Source organism: Pteropus alecto, unplaced genomic scaffold, assembly GCF_000325575.1.
Source record: "Pteropus alecto unplaced genomic scaffold, ASM32557v1 scaffold79, whole genome shotgun sequence".
Classification (NCBI taxonomy): Eukaryota; Metazoa; Chordata; class Mammalia; order Chiroptera; family Pteropodidae; genus Pteropus; species Pteropus alecto.
This window is the reverse complement of record NW_006494612.1, coordinates 16,798,353-16,809,710: the sequence shown is the minus strand read 5'-3', so window position 1 is coordinate 16,809,710 and position 11,358 is coordinate 16,798,353. Positions and strand designations below refer to the sequence as shown.

The 11,358-nt window shown below is 32.9% G+C and overlaps 1 protein-coding gene across 2 annotated transcripts in view; it reads right to left on the bottom strand.

The window, feature by feature from the left end:
- Nucleotides 1-4,789: 4,789 nt before the first annotated feature.
- Nucleotides 4,790-11,358, bottom strand: part of HINT3 (histidine triad nucleotide binding protein 3) — a 22,580-nt gene continuing 16,011 nt past the window's right edge. The window contains exons 4-5 of one of the 2 annotated variants that reach the window (XM_006926147.3): nucleotides 9,744-9,870; nucleotides 4,790-6,991 (exon numbers count right to left, since the gene is read on the bottom strand). In XM_006926147.3, coding sequence (XP_006926209.1) covers nucleotides 6,959-6,991; nucleotides 9,744-9,870 — 160 coding nt within the window. In that variant the 3' untranslated portion in view covers nucleotides 4,790-6,958. Of the gene's footprint in view, nucleotides 6,992-8,103; nucleotides 9,871-11,358 lie in introns of those variants that run through there. The other variant, XM_025042444.1, reaches the window with a different exon arrangement.

Below are 11,358 nucleotides of genomic sequence, written 5' to 3'. Positions count from 1 at the left end.
CCTCTTAGCAAGCAATCTGCCTTTGTTAGGAAAATGTCTTGGTAAGTTCACTGAGGTAAGTGAGTCTCTGAGAAGCATAGATGTCTCTTGGCCCCCAGGCTTCAGAGAAAGGTATAAAAATACTGAGACATGAAAGGTAAATTATTTACTCTTTGAGAAGAAAGGCCAAGGTACGACAGAACCAAGAAAATGCTAAGGGAAGGATATGCAGTGCTTGATATACCCCATTCCCCAAACTATCAGAATTACTAAACACATGAGATTTTGATGGGGCAACATTTTAAAGGACATCAGGAGTGCTGATTGTCATGCCAGGATTAATATGATGCTGTGCAGAGACAGCAAATGAGAATACAGGGCCTACAAGAACCCAGATGAATTCAAATTTCACTGATTTTTCACAGGTATCATTTGAGCTAAGGTTCGTGACCAAATCTTACTAATTCTTCACTTCAGAAATAAGCAGGAGAACGCCTACATCGCGAACCTCATACTGTTGGATACATGGTCTGAAGTAGAAATTAACCCTGCACAGGCAATTAGGGTTAGTGTGGAACTACTCTGAAATCAATTAAATTGCCTTTGAAGGACTCACAGCTAGACCTGCTTAATGTCTTTGAGCTTACTAGAGTAGTTGAGGAGTAGTTGGAGAGTATGAACTTTAAAAGCTGTTGTTCAAACTAGCATCTAGAGATTTGCAATATTCTTAAATTTGTACTGGAAGGGGCAAAGAGGATCATAAGTCTTTCTTCTGGGAACTGATCCAAAGTTCCATCCGTGTTTCATCTACCAGGTCAGACCTCTTACAGACTTGGCTCCTCCTGTGAAATTACTATTGTGCAAGCATTATAGTCTCTGGTACAGGCTTCTGATTACCAAAACAAAACAAAACAAAAACAGGTATTCCTGGGAGGTAAGGACTAGGAATTGGAGAGAATATTGAGTTCTGGTTATAACATGCCACTATAGTGTTGAGACTAATAGGATGTAGTCATTTAAGAAAGGATATTAGTAGAAAGTTAATGATTCCTAACAACACAGGTCATACGTAATGTCAAAACTGCTCACACATCTGTATCAGACTGAGCATCTAACACTTGAAAAGAGAACCATAGGGATTTGCACACCAATGAGGAGAGAAGTTATGTTCATATTTGTTAAGAGCAGAAAATTTTTGCAGTGAGTAAAAAATAAGGGGTTTTTGAACAGTTTGGAGAATAACGTTTTATTAGAACAAATATAAGAACTACGATTTCACTATAGTGAAGCATTCCTATGGGAGTTCTAATTTCATGAGATGAAGATAATTCAGAAAGAGAGAACACTGGGTTCTCTCAAGATACAAAACCAAACAAGTTGGGACTCTAAGCCCTAGTTCAAACTTAAACAGCTGCACTTGATTTAAGTATGACTCAGCTCCTTGAGGTCAAATTTCCAACAAGCAATATCTCCAGAAGTGGAGGGAAGTAGATCTTGTCCTCTGCTCAAAAGACCTCCCAAAGGAAATCTGAAGCCCTAGTTGTGAACGAGGCCCACTAATTTGCTGTCTATGAAAAACGTTCTGTGCATAGAAAAAAATGTGAAGGGAAATGGGCTGGAGATTCAGCCTTCTCTCCTGTTCATCCTTAAACTCTAATGTTGCCACAATTCAGTGCTGCCACAATTTAGTCAAGAGCCATACATTTCCAGGCAGATGTAAGATGGCAGCCTGATTGAGCAAGACTAGAGAACAACTGTCCCCATACCTCAGCAACTGGTTGTAACAGTTTTCCAAAAGGAGCCTAACCTAGAGCCTGCCAAAATTAGGGATGCTTCTCCTCTATGGGCCAGTCCTTAATTTTATTCTTTTGTTTGAAATAAGATTGAGATTTTAAGATAGAAAGTTTATTTTTCATTTATTTAAGCTGAATCAGAGATCTGTTTTATGTATTTTTATTGCTAGCAAAAAATCTGATTCATAAACATAAAAGATATTGGCTTCATTTTAGTGAACTGGAGTAATGGGCATTTAATGAAAGTGTGGGAGTCAATGTTTGTAGATGACTTTTTGACTTCAAAATCTAGAAATGTATGAGTATTGCAATAAAAAAAATAGGCTCTTGACCTTGGATTCGTATATGAAGAAGACGTATGTCTACATCTTTAACCGTGAACTCCTTCATACATTAGGATCAGCCAATTTATTAAATATCTTTCATTCGAACCTCTGTTTTTAGTACTATTAAAAGTCCAGATGACCAATTGGGATTTATCCCAGATATGCAAGGCAGGCTCAACGTTTGAAAATCAATTAATATAATCCATCACACCAACGAACTTAAAAAAGAAAAATCACATCATTATATCAACAGATGCAGAAAAAGCATGTGACAAAATCCGACACACATTTATGTTAAAAACTCTCAGTAAACTAGGACTAGATAGGAACTTCCTAAACTTAATCAAATTTTTGATTAAAGGATTTCTACAGAAAAAAAAAAAACTATAGTTGACATCATACTTAATAGTGAGAAGCTCAAAACTTTCCCACTAAGATCAGTACAAAGCAAGGATGTCCCCTCTCACTACTCTTTTTCAACCTTATACTGGAAGGTTTAGCTAATGCAGTAAGACAATAAAAGGTATATAGATTGGGAAAAAAGACACAAAACTGTTCACAGATAATATGATTATCTATGTAGAAAATCCAAAAGAATCAATAAAAAAAAAAAAAAACCCTGAAACTAAAAAGGTTGCAAGATACAAAGTTAACATGCAAAAGTCAATTGCTTTCCTATATACCAGCAATGAACAACTGGAATTTGAAATTAAAAACACAACACCATTTACATGAGTACCATCCAAAATAAAATACTTAGATATAAATCTAACAAAACGTGTAAGCTCTCTACGAGAAAAACAAAACTCTGATGAACAAAATCAAAGAAGAATAAAATAAATGGAAAGATATTCCATGTTCATAGAAGGGAAAACTGAATATTATTAGAATATCGGTTCTTTCCAAATTGATCTATAAAGTGAATGCAATTCTCATCAAAATTCTAGCAAGTATTTTATGGATATTGACAAACTGATTTTAAAGTTCATGAGGAAAGGTAACAGACCCAGAATAGCCAACACAATATTGAAGGAGAAGGAAAAGGTTGGAGGGCTGGCAATGCCCGACTTCAAGACTTACTATAAAATTTACAGTAATCAAAACAGTGGTATTGGCAAAAACAAATAGATCAATGGAACAGAACAGAGAGCCCAGAAATAGACCCATATAAATAAGTCAATGATCTTTGGCAAAGGAGCAAAGGCAATACAATGGAATAAAAAAAAAAAAAAAGTCTTTACAACAAATGGTACTGGTACAATTGAAATCCACATAAAACAAACAAACAAACAAACAAACAAAAACACCTAATCCAGACACAGACCCTATAACTTTCACAAAAATTAACTCAAAATGAATCATAGACCTAAATGTAAAATGCAAAACTACAAAACTCCTAGAAAATAATGGGAGAAAACCTAGGTGACCCTGGGTATGGCAATGACTTTTTAACTACAACACCAAGGGCATGATCAATGAAAGAAATAATTGCTAAGCTGGAAATCATTAAAACTGAAAATAACTGCATTGTGAAAGACAATGTCAAGAGAGTAAGACAAGTCACAGACTGGGAGAAATCATATGCAAAAGACACAGCTGATAATAGACATCAAAAATATACAAAGAACTTTTAAAACTCAACAATGAGAAAACAAACAACTTAATTAAAAATAAGCCAAAACCTTAACAGACACCTCACCAAAGATGACATAGAAATGGCAAATAAGCCTATGAAAAGATGGTTCATATCATATGTCATCAGGGAAATGCAAATTAAAACATATGAGATACCACTATATACCTATTAGAATGGCCAAAATCCCAAATATTAACAATACCAAATTCTGGAAAGCATGTGGAGCAACAGGAATTCTCATTCATTACTGGTGGAAATACAAAATGGTACAGCCACTTTGGAAGAGTTTACGACAGTTTTTGAAAAACTAAACATATGCTTTACCATATGATCCAGCAATTGTGCTCCTTGTTATTTATCCAAAGGAGCTGAAAACTTATGTCCACACAAAAACATGCATACAGGTGTTTATAGCAGCTTTATTCATAATTGTCAAAACTTGGAAGCAAGCAAGATATCCCTCAGTAGGCAATTGGACAAAGTGTGGTACATCTAACAATGTAATATTACTCAGCACTAAAAAAAGATGAGCTATCAAAGTCATAAAAAGACATGGAGGAACCTTAAATGTGCATTACTAAGTAAAAGAAGCCAATCTTAAAAGGGTACATACCATATGATTCCAACTACATGAGATTCTGGAAAAGGTAAAACTATGCAGACAGTAAAATGATCAGTGGTTGGCAGAGGCTGGAAGGGCAGGAATGAATAGGCAGACCAAAGATTTTTGGGACAGTGAGAATAGTTAGTAAGTTAGTATAATGACAGATATATGTCATTATACATTTGTCCAAGCCCATATAATGTATACCACCAAGAGTAAACCCTAAACTAAACTATGGACTTTGAGTAATTATGATGTAATCAATGTGGGTTCATCAATTGTAACAAATACACTACTCTGGTGAAGAATGCTAATAATGGGGGAGGCTATGCATGTGTAGGGACAGAAGGTGTATGAGAAATCTCTGTACCTTCTCAATTTTGCTGTGAACCTGAAATTGCTCTAAAAATATAAAGTTTTAAAATCACACAAAAAGTTCCAAAAGGCAAAATTTGACACAACATTTTTCCACATTTATTTAGCTTTCTTTTAGCTAATTAAGTACAGTTTGAAATGGCTCATTATTAATAATTTTACAATTTTTCAATTACAAACAAACAGTATCACAATATGCATAAATAATGCTCTCGATACTACTTTAAATATTTTTAAGACAGGCCATGAATTAGCTTTGTGTTGAGCTAATGTTACAGGATAGCTAGAGAGTTACCAAATTCTTATACTACTGAAAAGGCTGAGTGAATTTCAACTGTAGTAATTTGATTATTAATCTTTACAATTAAAAAGAGAACTGCTACTAAAAATGTGAAGTTCCAAGCGTTTTCCAACAAAAAAGAAAAACTTACTGAGGGAGTATAATCCTATATAAATTAAATCAACTTGCTAATCACATTTTTTAAAAGGTCCTTAAGGCATTTGAGAATTCCTTAAATACCTTACATGTTATCATTATATTGTCAATTACATTATTGCAATTTCAAATAATACAACATGGTACACGTGCAAAATATTCCTTTTCTTCAGCTGGTCATATTTAAACTGATATATAAAGCCTTGTGGGTGCTCACCAAGCTACTTAATAAAGCAGTGCTGAAAAACTTGTAAATCTAATTTTGAGAGCCCATAACCCCTCCAAATCCCTCATTGGACCTTCAATGATTAAACAGAATTTGGACACTCATTTCAACTGTAAAGTAAATAATGATGGAAGCAGAATGCAAGGAAAGTACACCTGGGTCTCTGAGCTTAAATTTTCACCATCTATCTGCCTAACACAGAGTCTTAAATACTCAGTTCACTGCCACCTGCTCTTGAACGTGTTTCCCTCTCCACAGCCTCTTCTGTGGACGTTATAGCACTAAACACATTAAAATGTAATCACTGGATTTGTCTGACCCTTGTATTAGCAACTTAAGGCAAACTGTCCTTTCACACTTCTGCATTTCCTGATCCTGGCAGTGTCTGCTACACATTAAATGCTCAGCAAATGATTGCTGGATGAATAAATGAATGCATGAACTACACAATATTGATTCCGGATGCTGTAACTAAATATTGTAATTAATATTTCATTACTTAAAACTATGTTTAATATCAAGCCAAAAAAAATCAGAAAGAAAACTAGTCATCTTAGCCTCATGTTCACATATTCATGTACATAGCAGTATTATAAACAGGCACAATGTAGGATTAGCTTTCAGTACCTACTCTTCAATCACATTCACTACTGTTAGTGTAAATTAGCAACAAAAGACAATTCCTAAAGAAGTATGTCTCATAAAATGATATATCAATAATATTAACTTTGTGTTATTAAAATAAATTTTCTCATCCAAGACTATCTCTACTTTCAAACTATGACCTTTCCATGACAAAAGATAGATCCAATCACTTTTTAACTACAATTTTCCTTTGGAAAAATAAACAAGCCATAAAGCCACAGTTTTAATACATTAATATAACCATTTTATGTTGCTTCCCCATTTATGCTCTTACAGGTAAAATCCCATTACAGTGAATTCTCTTGCATAGCCAAATTTATATTATTGCAAATCCATGGTTAGAAATTATCACATATGTATTATATAGGACAAATTTATTACAAAGGTTCTGGATTTCAAGAAGTGAAAACCAGCATCTGTAATCTGAGTAAAAAGTGACACATATACAGTTCTTTCCATCAACGAGAACAGAGATCAGTGTGTAATATGGTACTCTTTATTTTGAAATTTTATGTGCAAAATTATGGAACTGTCGATAATTTTTTTCTCTTTCATAGTAATAAAGGCTCCAACAAAGAACTTTCTATACCAGTTTATTCTTCATAATAAATCAGTATTTTAATTGACTATTGAGAAATGAAATATTTGAATTATTTTTAATACAGAGCCCTTCTTGATTAACAGAATTTGTTTTAATGGGATTTTAGCTATAGTATCTTATACCCTAGACAAGTAACCATTAAAACAAGTCAATGACAAAGTATTCATGTAACTATATTACAGATCTCAGGAAACAGACATTCAGAAAAGATTTAAGTCTACTCAGTAACAGCTCTTCATAAAATTCAACAAATCTTACCATTGTAATGACTTAAAAGGGACCATAATATTAGTTTATGTTGAGCCAAAATTAAGAAAATCTTCCACTGTTGACATTTTCATGTTCTTAGTTTTTCAATCAAATAATCGGCCTGTAATTTTAAAAATATAACATTTTTTGTTACAGTTATCATAGCCTGTGTGAAATAATTCAACAGGCATCCCTACTATAATATATCACAGTAGAAAAGCTGCATACTACATGTTTGTTCTTAAAAATATCTTACAAAAAAACTAAATATAATAAATATAATAGTTTTATAAACTATAGTAAAGGTATTCTATATTGCATATAAATAGGCATATTTTTATCCATTTTGCATAGTCATTAAAAAGTTTCAATAAGAAAAGGAAAATAAATATAATACTAAAGCTTTCAAATGTAAATTAGACATGAAGAACCTTAAATGCATATTACTAAGTGAAAAAAAAGCCAACCTGAAAAGGGTACATATTGTATGATTCCAACTATATGACATTCTGAAAAAGGAAAAACTGTGGAGACATTAAAAAGATCAGTGGTTATGAGAGATGAAGGGGGAGGAACAGATGAACAGGCAGAGAACAGAGGATTTTTAGGGAAATGAAACTATTCTGTATGATATTATAATGGTTTTTACATGTCAATATACATTGTTAAAACCCAGAGAATGTACACCACCAAGAATGAATCATAATGTAAACTATGGACTTTGGGTTATAATGATGTGTCAATGTAGTTCCATGGATTATAATAAATGTATCAATGTGGTGTAGAATGTTGATAGTAGGGAGGATTGTGAGTGTGTGGGGACAGGAGTATATGGGAACTTTGTACTATCCATTCTATTTTGCTGTGAATCTAAAACTGCTCTACAAAATAAAGGCCATTTAAAAATTAAAAGTAAACTAAAGTCTTCTAGTATCACTTCAGATACTTTTCTCAATTATATATCTGATCACTATATAAGAGATTTTGAAATAAACTTTAATATCTTTAGCTTGATTTTTTCAAAATCTCATAATATATACCCACAGATTTAAGAAGAATTCAGATTCCCTGGATAAACTATTAACAGATCTTATAACTTTGTTCATTCATTTTACTTATAACTAAAAAATCATGTAAGGAAATACAGTTAAAAACATTTAAAGAAATGTATTCTTTTTGTTTTCTTTAAAAAAATTTTATTGTGGTAAAATACACATAACAAAATTTAACATCTTAAACCATTTTTTTAAGTACACAGGCTTAATATTCAGCGATATTAAGTATATTCACAGTGTTGTGCAACCACCACCCATCTCCAAAACTCTTATCTTGCAGAACAGAAACTCTATGTCCATTAAACAAAAACTCTCCATTCTCTTCCCCCTACAGCTCTTGGCAACCACCATTCTACTTTCTGTCTCTATGAGTTTGACTACTCCAGGTACCTCACATATGAGAAATTATATACTATTTGGCTTATTTCTCTGAGCATAATGTCCTCAAGGTACATCCATATCATAGCATAGGTCAGAATTCCCTTTTTGTTTTTTAATTTATTTTTCAATTATAGTTGATATACAACATTATATTAGTTTCAGGTGTATGACACAGTAATTAGACATTTATATACCTTCCAAAGTGTTCACCCCAATAAACCTAGTACCGACCTGGCACCATACATTGTTATTACAATATTATTGGCTATATTTCCTACGTTGTACTTTACATCCCTATGACTATTTTACAAAAACATATTTTTAATAAATTTTTTATTATAAAAGCATGGATCATGTAGAAAATTAGAAGTACAAACAAGAAAAAAAATCCCCTTTTTATCACACTGATATTTTAAAGAGACCACACCAACTGTCCTACAGAATCTCCCACTTTATTTCAAATATACACACATGCTTATTTTTTAAGTATTTTTTTAAGTTAAGTAAAATCATCTAGACAAGTTGAAGAGAGAAATAAGTGTGAAATACAAAGTTTCTAGAGAACGGTTACTTTTTAATTTCATATATGACTATAATAATAATATGCATTAACTAATGTTTTTTATTTAATTTATAATTTTATAATTATTCAGATATAGCCACTATAGGCCATCTTAGCATCATGGATACATAAATAAGAGACTGGTAAATTACTTCCACTGGCTCTGGAAGGACAAAGGCTTAACTGTCAAGCTACAGGCCTGTAATCAGCTGAATTCTCTTCTATTCTTGTCCTAGCAAAGCAGAATTTTGCAATTTGGGGGGGCTTAAAGCTTTAACGTCAGATCTGGTAGTTGATGCTACTACTGCAGCCCTTTTCTAAGGAGTTTAAACTATTGAAAATTACGAAAACTCAATTTCTACAGTGATGTTGATGAGAGGCATCAGATAACATCTACTGAGTACTTAGCATTTGCAAGGTACATGTTTAAGTGCTTTACATGTAAATTATTTTATCAATCCTCTTATCGGCCCTAGGTATAAGGCACTATTAACCTATATGCAGGTATCCAGGTAGCAGATAAAGAACTTGGGCCTTTAAAAAAGTTTAAGTAACTTGCACATGGTCCCTCAAGTAACTAATGAAGGAAGAATTTGAATCCAGATATTATTGTGAATTCTGAACTATTTAATGCCATGTTTCTTCTGTATCACAGCCTCTGCTTGCAAAGAAGAGATTTGATAGCTTCTCTTCCTACATTTCTATGACCTGGAAAATCCCCAAATTAAAAATATTATCTTAGATATGTGCAAGCAATATGTTAAAATAGAAGATCAAGTCTATGAGAGCCATTGCCAAGAAAAGAAAAAATACAACAAAAAAGGACAAACATTTTAATTATTTTTGTATGCTGCTAGTATAATAGTAACACTTACTGTGATAAACCAATAGGAATTCACTCTATAAACCAATTTTGAAAAGAAGCCAAGCTGATCGACTGGTGCCAGAACATGAAGGTGCAAGTGGGAGATGGAACAGAATGGTGGTACATGGAAACCCATTCTAAAACAGAAAAGTAAAAGATAATTGATAAATCAGTTCTGCATTAGTTTAAAGCTTTTTTGTTGTTGTTAAAGCACATAAATATTAAAGAGAACCAAAATAGGTTACCTAAGTTAAAAAGATTGCCACGCAAATACTCTTTTACTGTTTTTCTTTATATATTTTAGAATATTCACACAGTTCTTTTCATGTTTAAGTTCACAGTAACAAAAACTCTTCATCAACAAAGGCCTTTACAGCATATTAAGCCTCAGTATAACCTTCACGAATTCTGAGTTGGCATTCTGTTTTATCTCTTCAGTCTTTATCATATTAAGCTTTAATTCTCCTGAAATACACCCTCTACAATGAATATTTTTAAAAATTACAGGATACTCAAGAAGTAGGGTTCCATTATTCCATTATTAGCCAGTAGGTGGCGTGCTTTCTCCTTTAATAAAAGCAGTCACTTCTCACAGACCAATATTTCAGTAGTAAAATTAATTATATAATTAAAAACTTTATTATCATTTGTTTCTTGTTTTATAATGAAAATAAGCTAGATGATAATTATCTATAATTATTTGTTTTATAAAACATAAGAGAATTCCTTTGACTAATAAAAATTTTTTAATATCATTTAACCTCTTAAAAATCAATTTACAAACTGTTTTTTAAGTCCACTTATTCTAAGTAAAGCGAGGCACACCTGTAACAATAATCCAAGCCTAGAAGTAATTGCCTGTTTAAACTAGAAGTGTGTCTCAAAAAATAAATAAATAAATAAGTAGGAGTCTGCAAGACACGGAAGTGCTATACTGCAATGCAGGACTGAAAATGTAAAGTCACGTATGCAACACATATTGAAAAGCTTTCACCACTACAGAGAAAAGGAGACTAGGTTTTCCCTCTGTGAAACACGAGTCATATAATGTAGAATCACATAATGTAAATGCTAGAAGCAACGCGAGGATTCACTTATTCCTTTCATTTTAAAGACAGGGAAGCCAAGGTCCAAAAGTGGCAGAGACAGGATTTAGATTCAGGGCTCTTGACATCTAATCCAATGTCCATTCTTCTAACAAGCACTCCTATGACTGGGAAGAAAATGTGCTGCTTTTGGCCAAAGGGTCTCAAATACCATCTGCTTCTTATCATTATCACTCTTGGATAGAGCTTAACAGTTTTTGGTGGATTTTCACATATACAGTGTCATTTGAGCCTACAAGTAAGCAGAGCAGGTGTTATCTTAGAGAAGTTAAAAGACTTGTCTAAAGTAACACAGCCAGTACAAGTATAGTACATAGCAAGTAGCAGGGATAGCATTAGAATTAAGTTCTCTCTGAATTCCAGTTTAGAGGTGTTAGAAGTAAACTCTACTATACTTGCCTTGGTCCTGCTTTGGTCACAAAATGCAAAGTCTATCTTTTAAAAAGAAAAAAAAACAGTTGCCAAATTGAACATTTTGTGTTTTTGCTCAAACTTTGACCAATTTCAGAGTATGGTTCA